This window comes from Eriocheir sinensis, chromosome 27 (assembly GCF_024679095.1).
Source record: "Eriocheir sinensis breed Jianghai 21 chromosome 27, ASM2467909v1, whole genome shotgun sequence".
Classification (NCBI taxonomy): Eukaryota; Metazoa; Arthropoda; class Malacostraca; order Decapoda; family Varunidae; genus Eriocheir; species Eriocheir sinensis.
The window spans coordinates 6,641,405-6,661,376 of NC_066535.1; the positions used below are offsets into that span (position 1 = coordinate 6,641,405).

The 19,972-nt window shown below is 38.0% G+C and overlaps 2 protein-coding genes and 1 long non-coding RNA gene across 3 annotated transcripts; 2 read left to right on the forward strand and 1 right to left on the reverse strand.

The window, feature by feature from the left end:
- Positions 1–1,555: 1,555 nt before the first annotated feature.
- Positions 1,556–3,281, reverse strand: LOC127004302 (transmembrane protein 242-like). The gene is made up of 3 exons (XM_050871863.1): positions 3,173–3,281; positions 2,741–2,979; positions 1,556–1,851 (listed from the first exon to the last, which is right to left on the reverse strand). The coding sequence occupies exons 1-3, from the start codon at positions 3,213–3,215 to the stop codon at positions 1,672–1,674; spliced, it is 462 nt and encodes a 153-aa protein (XP_050727820.1). The 5' UTR covers positions 3,216–3,281; the 3' UTR covers positions 1,556–1,671.
- Positions 3,282–11,045: 7,764 nt separating this feature from the next.
- Positions 11,046–12,253, forward strand: LOC127004041 (uncharacterized). The gene is made up of 3 exons (XR_007757589.1): positions 11,046–11,060; positions 11,484–11,680; positions 12,150–12,253. It is a non-coding gene; the product is annotated as an uncharacterized LOC127004041 (long non-coding RNA).
- Positions 12,254–12,294: 41 nt separating this feature from the next.
- LOC127004040 (ribosome biogenesis protein BMS1 homolog) lies at positions 12,295–19,739 on the forward strand. The gene is made up of 13 exons (XM_050871269.1): positions 12,295–12,317; positions 12,469–12,682; positions 12,811–13,309; positions 13,613–13,782; positions 14,018–14,195; positions 16,164–16,321; positions 16,854–17,042; positions 17,185–17,424; positions 17,851–17,973; positions 18,147–18,291; positions 18,542–18,717; positions 18,997–19,149; positions 19,452–19,739. Exons 2-13 carry the CDS (start codon positions 12,596–12,598, stop codon positions 19,650–19,652), a joined length of 2,319 nt encoding a protein of 772 aa, XP_050727226.1. The 5' UTR covers positions 12,295–12,317; positions 12,469–12,595; the 3' UTR covers positions 19,653–19,739.
- Positions 19,740–19,972: the final 233 nt, after the last annotated feature.

The window sequence follows — 19,972 nt, forward strand, 5'->3', positions numbered from 1 at the left end:
GGTGATCATAATACAGATCATATATAGCTAAATTACAAACTTAACCTCTACAAAAAAGTTAATACATAAAATTAGACACAGATGAAGATAAAATGGAGTTCTTATAGGGATTCTTTTACATGGGATTGAGGTAACACATTTGCAAAGATTGGCTGATCTAAAGAAATATATTTACAAGTTCCCAAGTATTTAACAAGTGCCTCACTAAGCAAAGAGTAGTGTCATTTAATTTGCTTATCACTCTCTCGACTGAAATGGGGATATCATAGTGGACACAGAGGAGGGCAAGTCCGTTCAGGCGCTCTTGGCCGACGGTACTCCTCAGATACGTTTTCAGCCTTTCAATGCTAAGAAAGACCTCTCGGTTCAGCGTTGAGACTGGAAGCGCCAACAGAATTTTCAAGAGAATGGCGAGATTGGGAACATGCTGGTGCTGGCGTGTGCCTGGTTTCTTTGATAGTTTGGAAGACCGAACAGATAATGCCCAGCGCCCGCTTCCGCCTTCACGAGTGTCAGGGATTCATGTCGAAGCTCAGAGAGCTTCGCAGCTGAAGCACAGCCGAAAAATCCGCTCCGGGCCTTTGAGAAGTTGCTTGAGCTGAAGTGCGACAGGCACTGTGTCGTCGACGAACCGACTCTTCAACTCAGCCAAGACGTGGTCCACGAACGGAATGTACACCGCCCGGCGGTAGTAGGTACTCCTCAGCATTCTCGCCAGGAACATTTGATCGCTGGGTCTGTCGTCCACAGAGTCGTGGCACAGAGATGGTGTCATGCGATGACCCCACCTCGACCAAAAACTCTTCCCCTTTCATAAACACGTCGTGAAAATAATTCTCCGTATCTGCTCTGAACGTGGCAAAAATGGTCTCGATGCCACGAATCATGGCATAGGCTGACACCAGAGGTCGCCATCTTTTCTCGGAAGAGTTCGGCTCGGCTCGAGAGTATGCACCAATATACACTCCACTACAACCAGTCCAACGAGAAAGCGGGGATCACGTATGGTGATGAGGAGCCCAGCGGTGTCGTCAAGTTGCATGTGAGGAATGAGGTCACAAAGATTTTTTCCTAGGCCTTTAAATCTTGCTCTATAAATTCAATATACGATTCCGTATCTTAAATACTTAAAATAAATAAAGAAAATCCTGAGTTCTCCAGAAATGCAACAGAAAGGTTTTCGTTTGACTCTCAGAAAGTGGACATTTTAGCAAATGTGTGTGTGTGTGTGTGTGTGTGGACGGGGGGAGAGAGTCGTCCGATTGTTAGATGAGTGCGGGGCCCATAAGAGCGCGGGGCCCTGGGCACGTGCCCGTTGTACCCTGGCCCTGCAGAAGTGAAAAATTACTTCAGACACCGAAAAAACAAAAAAAAAAAAAAAAAAAAATTCTTGCCTGTGCATCCCGTCCACCTCCGCATAGCAAAGCCCAAGGAACCTATAGAGGTATAGGGTATCTTAAATATATTTTATGTTTTCTAAATTCATGGGTATCTCAAATATTTAGTTATCCTAGTATTTTTTTGGGGGGGGAGGGGGAGCCCCGGGCCATCTTTGTGCATATCCTTTATAATAAACAATCCATTAATACTGTGCATCCTGTATCATGCACACTGTCATTATGAACATTAACACACAACACTCTTATGTACAATTCCTTGATGGATTAGATATCATTGCTGTTTGTCTGCTGCCTCAGGTGTTTCCTTTAGTCCTTGTTTCTTCCTCTCATCTTCTGTAATAATGTACTGCAAGAGGTCTGTCAGACCACTAAACTCTGTCCTGGACTGAGGAGGATCATTCTTTGGAATCCTGGGAAGAACACTTCCGGCCTTCATTCGGAAATCTTTCAGCTGAAATAGGAAATTATAAACTGAAAATTCATTGTTATTTTACCAATATTCATTCAGAATGATGAATTTCTTTCAGTAGTATTACTTTACTTACTTTAGTAAATCAAGTATAAATGAAAGAAATTAACACGTTAAATTATTATTACCAGTGGCATTAGCTAACCCAACCAGAAGCAGGTTCAGTAAAAGAAAAGCCCCTTTTTTGTTGTTCTCCAAATATTTTGATGACATATTCCTGCCAAAACCCTAGTCTACTCTACTTTCATTTTCCATGACCAATTTCTTAATGAATTACGTATATATAAAGCTTAAAGATAATGCTGATAAGAGATTAGCCTGTAACCCAGATCCTTTTGATGGCCTCTATTAATTGGTATTTTTTTACCAGTCCTCTGGCACTTACCTTTTACTGAGGTAACTTTCATAATTATTATATTACACAGTTACTCAGTAGATTCTAATACTCTCCAAAAATTACCAGAACGTTCATGAGACTAAACTGCTGGCAAGGGTGACAATATTTCATCAATGGAACTTCCTTTTAACTTTCTGGTACATTACCCATACTGCAACCAAAGCTTGCTCACTTATTACTTATGTAATTCCTCCTTACAACTAGAGCCAGTTACTATTTTTTTTTTTTTATGATTATGAACATTTACTTTTTAATATGAATTAATCAGGTGTAAACATATCACATGGCAGGTGAAGATATGAATTGCAAATGATATACTTAGATAAAGTTGGAAGCTCTTCTGCCGTGGCCATCCCCTGGTGGGAGCTACTAGGAGCAGGCGTCGATGAAATGATGAGTGATGATGATGATATATTAAATGTGTCAGGATACTACATACTACACAGCTAAACAACTTTCAGGATGATCACTTACATCTTTAGCACCAGAGAGTTTCCAGATTGAGAAACAAAACACTGAAAAGCCTGCAACAGCATACAGCGAACCCCAGCCCAGAGCTCTGAGGGCAAGGGCACCTCCTGCCTCATGCAGCTCCCGGGCTCCCATGATGCCCTTGTTGAACATGTTGGGATCCTTCTTTTTGGCCATACCAAGTGTCATGCCAAATCCACCCAGCATTGAGACTCCAGCAACCCCTGTCAGGAATGCTGCAGCTGGGGACAAATGTGCAGTAGTCAGTTGATAAATATTAGAATATATACAATGAAAACATGTTTTGAAAATCATGAAGCTTTTATATTGAAAGAAATTATAAATATAATTTTTCAAAAGATTGCCTTCTTCCCTATTACAATGATTTTTTTGTCCTTCTTTATAAGACCTGTCGGTTCTTCTCTGCATACTTACCTTGATATTTGAACTTTTCAGGCTCTTTTGTAGCATCAGTCATGTTGGTGTCCTTGATTATTTAAATTACTTCTTATCACTAAGAAGATTCTAATTTCATCTCCACTTCATTTTATCTTCAAATGAAATCATTGGATGTTTGACCATGGATAATAGAATAATTAGGAAGCATCATATCATGGTGGTCCTGCAGCACTGCTGCAAAGAACGTTTTGTGTATCTATCATGTATGTATCTATTTGGCCGAGATATTTAGGAAGCAAGCTACACATGTGGGATCCAATCTCTAAATTTCAGTTTACCTAGTTTAGTTTTAAAATCATGAATAGTTTTTGCTTAAACTATCTAGCTCTTGTGTGTTGTGAATATTTGTACCCCATATACTCTTTGTCTTTTCACCTCACTGAACATTTGGGTACAGTTTGTAATCAGGGATCATTGGAGTAAATAGATGTTTCATGTTCATTGGGGTTAAAAAACAACAACACTCATTGGGATAAAAAGACACTTAGCATACCTTAGGTTGTCACAGGGGTGGAGGTGGGCAGGCCATGGAACCACACCCTCCTGAGCCCCAAAGGTTCAGTTTGCTACTATATGATGGTATGCCTCTAGGATTGGGAGTGGGGATCCTGCCGTGCTTGCTAGACTTGGGTGAGGTTGTTGTGTGCTTGAGGATTTGGCAGGAGATGGCAGGGCTGAACGAGTCACTGCTCAGTTGATCTTCTAGTGTTGGCCTTGAATGTGAAGCTTGGCCAAAGAGGCTTTGATGGTGATGCGGAAAGAGTGAAACGTGTGTTTATCCTTCCTTGCCGGTGATTTTAGAAGGCAGTGTATCACTCCAGCAGCAGTAGACGACAAATCGCTTAGCCAAGACCAAGATCATAAGGCAAGATGTAAACACGTGCGTTGCCAAATTGTCGTACTCACCTCATTCTATTTGCCAATATACATAAATTTACATATTAATGCAGACTACACAGACCCTATGGTCCAGACTTTCCTTAAAAGTAAGTGATTTTACATAAATCAGATGACTCCAAAACTTTGCATTTCTACTTTAGTAAATTTTAAGTTGAAGTGTCGGTCGTGCTTGTTTTTAAAGGAGTCAGTCGTGTTGCACTGGACCACTGAAGGTGGGGAATAATTCCATTCAAGATATACAGTTATAATTACTGAAGTTATTGATTTTATATTTTCTTTTCTGAGTTTGAAACAACTCTACGTTCCTATAGCTGGTCTAATTATCGTATTCTCAAAGAGTTTATCGCACATCTGGGAGGGCTGATGTAAACACGTGCGTTGTGGAGGCCGCTGCTACTTGATGTAGGTGCTGCTTCCTTAAGGTAAAATTTTTTTGGGCACACGCTATAGCTGCGCGTAGCCTCGGTGCTCATCTCCGTGCCATTAGCTCTTGAGGTGAGTAAGTGAGAACCCCATAACCCCGGGACGCAGGGTTTCCTTAGGTACCCATCTTTCAACCACACCGCAAGGGAGACTGAACAGCTGAGTGGCCTGTACACCAACTGTCCAGGCTGGGAATCGAACCCCGGCCCTTGGATTCATAGCTAGACACACTAATCACGGTATTATTCCAGAAGTACGTCCGTCTCACTGCGAGGGACACTTTACCAAATTCTGGAAAAGGCTGGAAATCAAAGAAACGGAACCCTAATCACCGGAGACTTCAGTTTGCTTAATATGGACTGGGACACAAACTACTCCTACACCAGAAAACTCTCTTGAACAAAAGTTCCTTGATGCCATGAGTGATGCCCTCCTAACACAACACATCAACGAACCCACCTGTGTAAGAGGCAACCACAGACCAAGCACTCTAGACCTCGTTCTGACCAGTGATCTACAATCCATCGAAAACATTAATTATTTGAGCCCCTTAGGAAAAAGTGACCACTGTGTTGTCTCTTTTGACTATATTTACCAATGCAAGACAAGAACGAACACTGAAAAGATAAACTTAAATTGCTTCAAAGGAAACTATCTGGCCTTCAAAGAGAAATTGAGGGATACACTTTTACAACACCTTGACACTGACGAAATTCCTTACACCATTCAGGAAATCTTACAAGAAGGAATAGAAGAGTTTATACCTAAAAGGAAGCAAGTGGAAAATGAGAAAGACAAACAGCCTTGGTTCAACAACCTTGCCAAGAGGGCGGTCAGGAAGAAACATTTTGCCTGGAATCGTTACCTTGCGAACAAATGTGCACGAGCCCACCAAGACTACATCAGACAGAGATGCCTGCACCAAGACACTCAAAAAAGTGTGAAAAAATTATGAGCAAAAACTTTTTGAAGATGTGAAAACAGACCCCAAAGCACTTTATATATGTGAATAGTAATAAAAGGATCAAATAACATGTTGGCAGACTAATAAAAAGCAGTAACAAACTCACTTTGGACGACCTAGACACAGCAAATGATCTGAACACCTTTTTCAAGTCTGTGTTCACAAAGGAGGATGACCAAATGAAATTTCTACTAAATGAATCTGACCCCCTCCTGTATGAAGTACACACAACCACTCACCACCAGCATAGTTGGAAACACTATTGACATGGACATAATCCACATAGGTGAAGCCACAGTTAAAGCAAAGTTAAAGGCCCTAAACAAATGCAAAACTCCAGGACCAGACAGCCTCCACCCAATACTGCTGAAAGAACACGCAGAAGAGCTTTGCCACCCACTCACCATACTGTACAATAAATCCATACAAACAGCCACTGAACTTCAGTTGTGGAAAGAAGCCATAGTGTCCCCAATACACAAAAAGGGATCTAAGAGCCAAGCTAAAAATTACAGACCTATAACCCTCACAAGTATTTTATGTAAGATTTTAGAAGAAATAGTTAGCTACACATTGATAACAACCAATTATGAAGAAAAAACAACCTATGTGATAATCAACATGGGTTTAGAGCAGTGTTCTTAAACTTTTTTGTGCAGCGGACCCTTTATTAAAATTACTCATGGAGCGGACCCTTTATTATTATAATTTTCCTCTTGAGTTTGAAAGTGTTTGCAGGTCATAATATACTGAAATTACAACTGAATTATTTATTACTGGCTTATCTTCAAAATAAATGTTTATATTTTGCTTAACATAATTTCCATCCCAATGTGACTTAGCCACTGTAAAAAGCCATCAGGATTTGGTGCTACAAAAATAGGAATTTATGACGTTTTGGCCGAAAATTTGACTGAAATCGATATTAAAAATTATCCTATGGACCCTTTGAACATTCCACGGACCCTGGGGTCCATGGACCACCCTTAAGAAACACTGGTTTAGAGAAGCAAGATCCTGCCTTTCAACTTTATTAACGGCAATCACTGACTGGTTAGACATGCATGACAACAACCACCCATTTGATGTAATCTATTTGATTTTGAAAAGCTTTTGACACCGTGCCATGCAAGAAACTCATCCACAAGCTCTATCAAACTGGTGTAAAGGGACACGTGCTCATCTGGACTGAAGACTTCCTCGTAAACAGAGTCCAGAAGGTGAGGGTGAATGGAGCCTAGTCTGCTCCAGCCGGGGTAACCAGCGGAGTTCCCCAGGGCTATGTACTGGGACCCTTGCTCCTCCTAATTTACATAAATGACCTCCCCATCAACATTACTTCTCAATGCAAACTCTTTGCAGACAACACAGTTATATGGCAAAAGCAGCACAATTGCAGAAAAGAACATCATACAAGCAGACATCAACAAACTGATGGAATGGTCCAAAACATGGCTGCTGAGATTTAACATCCCCAAATGTAAAGTGATGCATATTGGCCACCAAAATGATAGACACCCTTACAATATGGAAGGCATTTACATCAAACAAGTAGCAGAAGAAAAGGATCTGGGTGTTCTGTTCACAGAAAATCTAAAATTTACACATCACATTGAAAATATAATATCAAAAGCAAATATCATGTTAGGCCTCAAACGTACTTTCAGGCACTGGACTTAGGAAGGTTTTGCCAGTTTGTACAGAAAATACATACGTCCCCACCTAGAATATGCAGTGCAAGTGTGGAGCCCCGAAGATAGAGTGAACATCAATAGAATAAAAAAGTCCAAAGAAGAGCCACCAAGATTATTCCATCACTTAAGAACCACCCCTATGAAGAGCTGCTGAGAAGACTTAACATTCCCAAGCTGGAAGATAGGAGAGAGAGAGGGGACTTGATAGAATTCTTCAAAATAATTAGTGACATTGAAAACATTGAAACACACACACTTCCAAACCACAAACACAACACAAAGTGGACACTCCAAACAAATATACAAACAAATGCAACAAACAAAACACAAACATAACACACTTTCACACACAGTTCGGTTGTAAATACATGGAACTCACTCCCAGAAAACAAAAGTTAATGCTACATCTACAACATCATTCAAGAACAAATATGACAAACACAAAATACAGATGAATATGGAGACGGCAGGATCTATGTAGATCATAGGTAAATCTGTGGATTTTATTGATGTCTTATTGGTAAGTCTTTATTCCATGTGAAGCACTTGTGCCCATACAACACTGCCATATTATTTTGTCAGTCGAAAGCACTTGTTCAGTAATTATTGACGCTTAAGTATGTGATACATTTCACAGTGCATTATTGATTGTTGTCACTGGAGGTTGGTGGGCTTATTTCTGAATTTTACCGGATTTGTAGCTATACTGCACCACGAAGCAATGTTTCCTTTATATAAACCTATTACCATTCTTAGAGGTGATAGATAACAGTTTCACGCAAGAAGATTACTATTTAGCAGCATTTATATATATATATATATATATATATATATATATATATATATATATATATATATATATATATATATATATATACATATATATATATATATATATATATATATATATATATATATATATATATATATATATATATATATATATATATATATATATATATATATATATATTCATGTTTCATTTCAGTACACTTGAACAATGGGTGACTCAGAAGATTTTGACAAAAGAAAGGACACAGCAAGTGCTTATGCTGGGCGAAGCGGAGAAAAAGGCCACCAAAAACAAACATGTTCAGGACTTGACAGCTCAGCAGCGTAATCCTAAAGCCTTTGCCTTCCAGTCCGCTGTCAAAGCTCAAAGAAAATTTGCAAGGTAAAGTTTGTGTTCTTATCTGATTGTGTTGTTACAGGATTAAGTCAAGTTCACAATATTATTCTTTTCTTTACTATTATCTTCTATTATTACTATATTTTGGTACCATTATCTTATTCACCATTTCTTCTTCAATGTATGTAAAGGCTACTCTCATACTCCCCAACAAGTTATGTTCCTTACTTTGTCATTTATATGGTCTTCTTGTCCTAGTCTGTTATTGATATTTACTCCTAAATCTTTCTCCTTGTCAGGTACTTGCATATTGTTGCTCCCTAGTTTATAGTTCCAGTAAGGCCTTTTGTTAATTTCTAAAATTTTATTACATGCCATTTTTCTTTGTTGAATTTCATCTGCCATTTATGACGTCATTCATTTAGGTGAAGAGATGAAATTAGTGCATTTGCCAGAGCAGGATGGATCATACTAACATCAGAAAGAGGTGGAGGACATTGGGAAAGACTTTGTCCTTCAGTGAATTAGTAATGGCTAAAAGTGATGTTCCAACACTTTGTTCATTCACTGAAAAGTATGTGGGGTTCCAGTCATTTGATAACTTTTTAGATATGTAAATAAACATATTTACAGTGATGAAATATTTGTTGTGGTTCTTCAGCAATTTATGTTTCAAAATAATTTGCAGGTCTCAAGACATCAAGTCCAAAAAGCATCACATCCCTGTTGTTGACCGGACTCCCGTAGAGCCTCCCCCTGTCATTGTGGCCGTGGTTGGTGGGACCCAAAGTTGGCAAGTCCACACTTCATGATGCTTGATAAAGAATTATACCAATCAGAGGTTTTCTGAAATCAATGGACCTGTCAGTTGTTGCAGGTAAGATGTTTGATAATTGCTTTTTCTTTTGGCAAAGTTGAACTTTATATATATATATATATATATATATATATATATATATATATATATATATATATATATATATATATATATATATATATATATATATATATATATATATATATATATATATATATATATATATATATATATATATATATATATATATAAAATCTCTTTCTCTCTCTCTCTCACACACACACACACACACACACACACACACACACACACACACACACCATGTGTCTAATCTATCTATGACACTTTGCCCTTCAGGTAACTTTCCCCCAAAAGGGATGGCCGCAATAGTGGGTCTCCAATTTTCATTGTTTCAATACTTAAACTCCACACTGTCAGTCCTTCAATTTTGTTCTCATAGTTTCTCTTCACAAAGTTATCCTCATCCATTCTTATCACATATCCGACCATCTCAGACTATCATGCTTCATCCATTCATCCTCCTTGCAATTGTCATCCCTTCCTCCTCCTCCTTTGTACTGCAGCAGAATGAAAGACTCTATTTTTTTCCATCTCACTCTAGTACTTCTACACTAGATTACACATTTACAGTATCCACCCCATAACTACATCTCCACCATATTTCACCATTTCTGCTGTCACGTCATTTTACATGACTATTTGTTTTCAGGTAAGAGGAGGCCGACATTCATAGAAGTGAATAATGATATCAATTGTATGGCTGTCAGTCATTTTACATGACTGTTTTCAGGTAAGAAGAGGAGGTTGACATTCATAAGTGAATAATGATATCAATTGATTGATATTGCTAAAGTTGTGACATTGTCCTGATGCTCATTGATGCCACCTTTGGAATTGAAATGGAGACTTTTTGAGTTTCTTGAAATCTGCGAGCTCATGGAACTCCTCAAAGTTATGGGAGTAAGTTTAACACTGTTATAATTAGCTATTATTATCATTCATGTAATATCCTTGATTTGTACTAACATCATTGACATGTGGCAGCCTTATAAAGTTGGCTGTTGGTTTTATGGGTGCAGTTCTCTCCTCATTGATTCTTTGAATTTTTTGTCAAATTTAGATCTTTTCTCTTCATCATACTCACCATAGTCATTAGGAGAAGAATGAGGATGTACTTGTATAACTACTAATTGATATTTCAGGTACTGAATCACTTGGATATGCTCCAAAAGACAACAAGTCACTTAAAAAGAGGAAAAAGCTCTCAAACACAGATTTCAGGTGGAACTTTATCCTGGAGCAAGACTTTTCTACCTCTCAGGTAAGATTATATTCTCATTTGAAGTAGACATTATGTGTTTGTTTAACTTAATGAAATGATGTTATATTAGTTGAATATAAGATGTAATATAATACCTAACTGTTTTTCAGGGCTGATCCATGAGGAGTATTTAAAGAATGAGATCAAGAACCTTGCCGGTTTATATCTGTCATGAAGTTTGACCCACTTGTATGGCGACGTGACTCACCCTTTTGTCATTGGTAAGTATGGTAATTTTAAATTATCCACCTCTGAAACCCTTACCTCCCACAGTCACAAAGCCATTCTTGGAATTATATTTGGAGGTCTTCATGTAAGTGGGCTGACAGTGCCCTTTTCTGTAATAATTTGTTGTATTAATTTTCAGTGAGGTTTGTGCCCACTGAGCCCTCACCATTTGTTTCATATTCTGTTTTATTACTGGTATGTTTCTATGCATAACAGGATCAATAATAATCCAATCTTTCAGTTGACCGGTATGAGGACATCACAAACCCTGAAACCATTAGGATAAACCCCAAGTGTGACAGGAATGTCAGTCCTGTATATGGCTACGTCGGGCATCCCTTCCACCAGAGCACAGTTCACATCCCAGGTAATGTGCTCCATCTGGACTGTTGTTGTTCATACTCATGTTTTCCTTGTTTTAAGAATTAAAATTCATCATTTATAATGTTTTTGCAGTGTAAAGTGATGGGAATTGATTTTTTGGAACATTTGATTGTCTTTTGTCTCTCATTTTCCTTCCTGTTAAGACCTCTCTCTATGCTTGCTTGAATGGCCGAAAAGAAGGATACATGGAAATTTGGTACATTTTTCGATGCGGGTTTCTTTGATAATTTTAGCATGTTCTGCAAACTATTGCCCAGCACATTTAAATGTATTATATACTGAAAACAATATGGTTCTTGTTATGAGATACTTTTCAAAATCCATGGTATTATTATCTTTACTTATTTCTTCACAACATTCCTCCATTCTGAGAAAGATAGATAGATTGACATTCATATATTTTCAGGCTGTGGAGACTACAAGATAAAGGACATCAGCTTTTTGCCTGACCCTTGCCCACTGCCAGACCACTTGAAGAAGAGAGCCTTGAACGCCAAGGAAAGACTGACCTATGCACCTCTGTCTGGTGTGGGCGGGGTGGTGTATGACAAAGATGCAGTGTACATTGATCTTGGAGGCTCACATCATGGAAAAAAAGGACAAGTAAGTATAATATATTTATGTATACATATATATTAACTATGATGATAATGTCATAAGGATAGCTTATGTCCTGTATTACTAAAACTATAGTCACCACCAGCCAGCTTGTCCATAAGCCCTGTCCCTTCCTGCAGTCATCGCTGAGTGAGTGAGGTTATTTTACCCGTCTCTGATGGAAAAAAAATTGATCAATAAATAATCCCATGACAGTAATATACAGCATAATTAATCCATATATAAAGCTCTCTTGGTAGAGGATGGGCAAGGGGTGGGTGGAGGTGATGGGACTAGTTGGCTAGGGGTGATTTCAGGTACATACAAACACACATTATCCATGGGAAGGAGGGAGGGAAGCTGAGCTTTGGAGATGGAACACCACAAATGTAACTCACTTTCTGCATATCACAACTAGGTAAATACAAACTATGGTAGGTAAGTACATGCAGTTTAACTTTTTTATCTTTTTTAGAAGGTAGTCGCTGAGAGTGAGGATGAGGATGATGTGTTCCAACCACTGCTAGACTTGCAGAAGACAACAGATGAAAAACAAGCCCAGAGTCAGATACAGCTTTTCCTAACTCTAAACTAATTGAAATGAGGATCTTAGGGAAGGAGGCAATCATAAAGAAGCAAATGAGTAAGTAAAAAAAATTTTTTCACTATTATTATCATAATTAGGATATATTCAAACCCTCTCTTGTTAAACTGAAGTGGTAGTTTACATGTTCTCAAACACAGCAAAGTATTACATGACTTTGTAATAAATGACTGCTTTCATCTTATTTAAGGGAAGAATCAAGATATCCTTCATTTGAAACTGTGGTGGATGGGACTGGAAGAGTTCGAAGAAGAGCTATTTTCTCTGACACCCTGGAGGAGGAGGAAGAGGAGGAGGAGGAGGATAGTGATGATGATATGGACTCTGATGACAATGAAAGTGATGAAAATGAGGCTGAGGAAGAGGATGATCATGGAATGGAACCTCCAAGGAAGAAATCTAAGGTAAGTTGAAAGGTGGACAAAAAATGCACCATAAAGGAGAGGTAACTGAACTTTCCCAATATTTTTCTAGCAACAATGCCATGATAGTTGGTGTGATTCTGAATTTGTACTTTTGTTTTTGTTTTCAGGGCACAAGAAATAGTGATGGCAGTGATTCTGAGGACTATGATTTGGATGCAGATCTGCAGGAAATTCAAGGGAAAGATGCTGGTCAAGACGGTGCAGTGAAATCCCTTCCTGGCGACTTGGCTGAATCCTCAGTGCCAATCAGAAAGAAATTAGAACTAAGAAACAATAACAACAGCTCGGTAACAGCCAAGCTCCAAGGGTTGCTAGAAAAAATCAAACCATCAACCGTTCACCAATCAAAGACAAAAGCAACAGCTGATGATGATGATGATGACAGTGAAGATGAGCAACTTGGTGACACAGAATGCAGGGAGGGTTCAGAATTCCATGGCAAAGAATCCTCCAAATCCAAACCACAAAATGACTCTGATGTAGATGACAGCGAGAGTGATGAGGACAAGATACAATACCGGAGTGAGATGTTGAAGCAAGCCATGTCAGATTTTTACAAAGGTCAAAGTACAGTGTCATTTCTAAGAAGATTCATATATTCAAATGGTAAGTAATCAGTATTTTAAACAGCACTTGTATCATATCATAATATATATGGACATAATGAGAGGTTGGTTTAAAGTAAGATGAGTGACAAAAGAGATTGTTTTAACTGCAGGAATCCAATTTTGATATATAGAAAAATTGACTAATTGAGTACTGCAAGTTTGTTTCTAAGATCTTAAATTGATTGTTCATCCCTCTTGTCAGTTTAAGTGTATGTGTGTGTTTCAGCAATTTTTTTTTTTTTTTTTTGTTTATTACCTATATTTTGCCCTGGTATAATTTGTCTTACTTTTGCTATATCAGTTCAAGAAGATGGAGAGAGTTCGGATGAAGGAGAGGATGGTGAGGTTGGTGGACTCTTCCGAAAAGTGACAAAAACAAGACCTGCCAAGCAGTTAACACAGGCTGATATTAATGAAATGGACACCAGTCGATTCATCCCTCTAGTTACCAGAGATTGGACCAAGGATGAGGTAAAGTTAAATATGAAATGATACCTTTTTAGTTCTAAATGTACTTTTTGTGCTATGTAGTGGAGAGATAAAACTATGGGAAAATGATTATGCCATAAGAGATCAGTTGTGTGAATAGTACCTTGTTATAGTATTTTTTCTTTATGTGGAGAACAAACCACCAATGAATGTTCCAATATAGATCAAAATGCATGTGTGTGTGGAAAAGAGAGAGAAAGACTTCTTTTTTTATCAGATGCACAACTCTATCAAAGACTGTTTTGTAACTGGAGAATGGAAGGAAAGTGAAAATGCTCAAACTCTTCTCAAAATGGACGATGAGGGTGATCTTTATGGGGACTTTGAAGACCTTGAATCTGGAAAAAAGTTCAGTACAGATTCAAAAGAAGAAAATATGGATGAAGTAGATGAAGGTGAGTAGCAGCATAATTTATAATGTATAATTAGATACTGGTGCTAATTAAATATATATATTATTGTATTAACAGATGCATTTTATTCTTAGATAGTTGTATGTGTAAATAGAATCACTCTTTGACATTTATTTGCTAATGGAGATTATGTTCAGTGGACAGTCAAGTTTAGTGCAGCTTGTGAAACCAAAGTACTGTGTTGGTGGCAGGGCTTTTGATTTTTTTTTTTGTAATAAAACTCATTTTTATTTAAATCAGATTTTTTTTTTTTTAAATTGGATTGTTATATTTATTGTTATTAATGAATATAATTAAATGAATGTACACCCCTATATTCTCTACATTAGCTTGAAATACATGTTGGAGTATTCTTGCGTCATATTCCATCATATATCTTGCCTGGCTCCATGTTTGAGCCAGTCCCAGGACTGACCCGCTGCAGCCAGCCTGCCACTGGCCAACATTGCACCACGACTCTCTCTAGTCTCTAACAGTCTAACCTGATCATGTCATGTTTTGGACACGTCCTGACTGTGTCAGTGTGTAGTAGTTTAGCTCTTAATCACTGAGTAATAGCTTGACTCATAAACAATAGAGATGTCTTTGACCACAAGACAATGAACCTGGTCCAAAAAGTGATCCTGTGTGGCAGTATTTTGAAAATATAACCTCAATCTGGGAAAGGATGGACAGCTGAGTACAAACAGTGCAAACTTAAGTTACAGGGTTTAGTAGCAAGACTGAAATTGCACAAAGAAAAATGACAGCAGCTTCAACTGGAAATATCAGAGAAAGATGTGGATGATCCATGTATGTATGTATGTGGTGATAGAGGTAAATATCTCCATTTACAGCTGCTTCCTATTTTTGGCATAGTTTGTTCCTTTAAATAATTTTTATTTAGTTCATTGTAATGTTTGGTGTCCTCATTTGTTGTACAAATGAATGACAACCATAATATGACCATGACAATTGGGTAAGGATTAATGCACCAATATCTCTCTTCCTTCTTCACCATCTGCTTCTCTGTTGTCATGTATGTTTTATAACCTTCAACCCTCCCAGAAAACCACAGAGAAGATTGTAGAGATCAAAACAGTTGTGAAAATAGCCATAAAATGTGTGTGCTAAACCACCCAGCCATGGGTGGTGAAGTAGCCCGTGGTGATGTGGCAGTCAAAACTCATGGCTCGCTACTACCAAGATTCAATAGGAGAGTTCACACTCGTACCTACAGCGGGCCTCACTCCCCTCATCCCCCTTAGTGTTCCTGAAAGACAAGTGAACATATACATAACCTCTTTACAGCCCCTGACTCCCTGTGTTTCCACATTTTGTCACATTGGACATTGGTCATGTTATGGCTATTATTAATTTGCACAATGAATGAGACCTCAAAACACTAATATGAACTTAAAAAATTGTATGAATGAGATAAAAAATTAAAATAGGAAGTGGTGATAAAAGAAATAAATACCAAATTCTGTCTGGGGAGGCGGTGGCTGAGTGGTCAGCATGCGGGTGCGGAGTCCTGGAAGACCGGGGTTCAAGTACCGCCTGCTGCTAAAAGCTGACAACTTTCAGTCATTGCAGCGTGGCCTAAGACAACCCACATGCTGTTCCAATGATTACCTATCAATGTGGACTCTAGCAAAGCTCTTAAGAGGACCAAGTAAAGATTCAGGGCATCATGAGCTAAGCAAGATGGCACCACTATAAAACACTTGCCTGCGACACTAATTTTCTAGTTTTTGTTTTCTTTATTTAGACATTTTAATCAGAAATTTATTGTTTGGGAAACTACTGACACGTGTGGTTCTCAAATGAGGAAGATGGTTAAAAGTTTTTTGAGCAAAGAATGGGCAAATTGACTTTCTGCTCTATTAACAAGATGCCAGTGTGTATCAGTATGAAACCCATAACTTGGTTTGGAATCAAAGTTGTGTAACCTTTTGGTGTATATTTCAGATACAGTCCCTAAGGTTGAAGATAAGGAAAAAAGTGCAAAAGAAAAATTAATTGAAAAGAAGCGACGACTCAAAGAAATGTTTGATGCAGAGTATGATGAAAAGGGTAATGGTGATCACTTTGACTCACTGAAAACAGAAATGAGTCAACAAGCACAGGTAAGCATAATAGCATAACATTTTTTTTTTTTTTTTTTTTTTTTTTTTTTTTTTTTTTTTTTCATGTCAAATATCAGTAAACAAGTGAGGTAAATGGAGAAACTACTGTTTCAGTCATATTGGTTTTATGATGGTCAGACTGGATGCTTGTTCTTCGAAGGTTTAGTTCCTGTCTAACATCTTTCAGCTGATTCACAGGTATACTTGGGCAAGAATAAATGAGAGGAGCTTGAGAGATTATGTAACTGTGGATTCATTAGATGTAAAGGTTGTGAAAGAAATGTTTAATGGTTCTGACCACCTTGCAGTGATAACAAAACTAAGGATGAGAGGAAAATTACCTGATATTATTTCTAATAATAATTTATTTACCACTTCATTACCCTCATTCTTATTTCTCTGTCATGGGTATGTCAGAGCTACAGACTTTGTAACAAGTATTTGTACTCTTCCAGGTCTTCCAGGCTGTACCTATTGCAGTGTATTTAATAATAATGGTAATAAGAAATGTGCATGATCTTTTTCTTAACAGTTAAACCGAGCTGAATTTGAGGGCCTGGATGATGAAACAAGGGTCCAGTATGAAGGCTTCCGGCCAGGCATGTATGTACGCATGGAGTTCAGTGACTTCCCGTGTGAGTTCATCACCAACTTCAACGCCACTTACCCAGTCATTGTGGGAGGACTGTTGGAGAATGAGAGCAACATGGGATTTATCCGAGTATGAACCCCCACAATTCTTGAGTATCACTTTATGAATATTAGTATTTGACAAATATATATATTTCAGTAGTAGTTGATAGAGTATTTGCTACATATATCACAGTACAAAATAGTTTTTAAATCTATTTTCCCTTTGTCAGGTAAGGATTAAGGTACATCGTTGGTATCCCAAGATTCTCAAGAACAGAGATCCATTGATTCTTTCACTCGGATGGCGTCGCTTCCAAACCCTTATGTATTATGCCAAGAGGGAGGACAACTTCAGAATGCGATCCCTCAAATATGCCCGCAAATACATGCATGTGGAAGCAATGTGCTGGGGACCAGTTACTGTGGTTAATACAGGATTTGTTGCCCTCCAGAACATCACAGACAGAGTGGTAAGAACCTTGCATATTTTCATCCTGCCGTACTGTCAGGAACCCTGTATCCTTAACCACCTTTGATTTTTTATTTTTATGCTTGGCCACTTACGCTTATGTACCATGGGCCAAATGCAAAAAGGAAGAAAAGAGATACAGAAGCAGCATTTTGAATTTGTGATGAATGAGGGAGAAGTTCCCCATGAGAGAACAGGGCGTCAGATATACGTATGATACAAAACAAATGGTTGGGAAGGCTGCTCATTATGTTCAGAGATACAGAGAAAGTGTGATAGAGGAATAAATATGTTCAAAAATATAGGGAAAGTGAGATGGATGAATCAATATAGATTATTTTTCATTCTTACTTGCTGATGGTAACACTGAAAAATTGAAGTCTGATGAACTAATATCATTCCATATTTATATTTTCTTCCTATACAGCCTGAATTCCGTATTGCCGCAAATGGTGTTGTCCTAGAAACAGACCAGAGCAGCAAGATAGTCAAGAAGCTCAAGTTGATGGGCACTCCTGACAAAATTTTGAAGAAGACAGCTTTCATCAAGGTATTTCTGTTGTGGTTTTACTTAAGGCATCACAAGGGTGCATGCAGATTGGTGAACACTCCCCAGCTTGTGTTTTCTGGCATGTTTTGCATTCATAAAGTTTTAATTGAAAAGGAAGAGATATGTTTATTTATTTAAGTAGTTTTATCTGCTAATCACATCTCTATTTACAGGACATGTTTCATTCAGATACTGAAATTGCCAAGTTTGAAGGAGCAAAAATTGAAACCCAGTCAGGTATTCGGGGAATCATCAAGAAATTCAGTGGAAACAAAGGGCATTTCCGTGCTACTTTTGAAGATGCAATAAAAATGAGTGGTAAGCATGCTTGTATCATGTATGTATTTGTGTTCTAATCCATATTGGTAGAATAGAATATACCCCTGTAGTGTTTCCAAATATTGTGGCAAATGTATTTGTAATTGCAATTGTTTTAGTGGGGCAGCCTTCCTTTGTCTGTATTTCCTCCTTCCGAAATTGACATCTCTTCTGGCCACTCCATTTGGTTGCTTTTACAGGAGCATTGCTAGGTGGCCTTTTTTTTTTTTTATTTGTTTGAATTTTGCAGATGTGATTATCCTGAAGACATGGGTCCCCCTGGAGATGGCAACACACTGTTTCCCGGTCCGCACACTGCTGCTCCCACCCAGTGAGAAGGCAGCTTGGCAGGGCATGAAGACCCTTGCCCAAGTGAAGAAGAGCAAGGGCATTAAGAATCTTGCAAATCCCGATTCATTGTACACAGTAAGGACTTTTTTATTATTGTAATTTATGAGAATGAGTATTGAATGTTGACCAGATATTGTGAAGAGTATGAAAATATACTCATCGCTTTATTCTCCATTATTGAACAAGACATATCTGTAAAGCAGTTTAATACAAATATTATTCTTTTCCCAGCCCATTACTCATAAAATGAAAGACGGTGAAAACTTACTCATTACTGCACTCTGCACAATGCAGCAAACCATACCAATAGATTAATTCAGCATAAATATTAATTTGGCAATCTCTCCTTCCCAGCCAATCACTCAGCGGCGTGAGTATGTGCCGCTTCCCCTGAAAGTCCCCAGAGAACTCCAGAAAGCCTTGCCATACAGTGAGAAGCCAAAGATCACGCCTAAGAGTGTCCAGGAGCAAAGGGTCTTAGTTGTGAAAGATCCCAAGGAAATGCAGGTAAGTGTGCAGTGGTACTCTTCTGTATAGTGATTTTCATGTCTAGCCCAGGTATCTTATTTCAAGTAAAACTAAAATTCATTATCATAGATTCCATAAGAGAACATCTTTCACTGCAGGTCAGACTTGGATGTTAGAAATGAGTCACTGATTGTTTTTATCTATTTGGTCTAATGAGACTGTTAATTAACAAATTACATTGGTAAAACCAGGAAGGTAGACTATTGGAATATTATATATATGTCAGTATCATGTAGGCTTCATAATTTTATTGACTCGATCGTCTATTCCAACATTTACAGATGGACATGTTTATGAAACGGTTGAAGACAATGATGGAAGACAAGATCCACAAGGAAGAAAGAGAGAAAGAAAAACTAAGAAAGAAATTCCAGAAGGACATTGATGAGCGGGAACACATGCGACAAGTTAGAGAGAAGCGCAAGAAGGCCGTTGCCTGCAGATTCAAGAGCAAAAAGAATGGGAAGAAAAGCATTGTTTGAAACTAATAGAGCACATGTTTTATACTGGTCTTGTACATGTGAAAAAACAAACAGGCATTGTTATACATAAAGTGTTTTAACTAAGAACTAGTATTTTGTTTCCTAGAGGCATGGTATTGTTGTATCTTATTGATTGACCGAAGGGACAAGAGCAGCAGGACAAGTCGTATTTAGGTATAGTGGACAGGAATGGAATTTGAGAAGCTGGAATTGGCACTATTTTTAGAGGGAAATTCCCATGAGGAAATGGTGTCAGAGACAACTTCTTTACAAATTATTAAAAAGTTATAGTGCATCATAATAAGACCATATTTTTCATA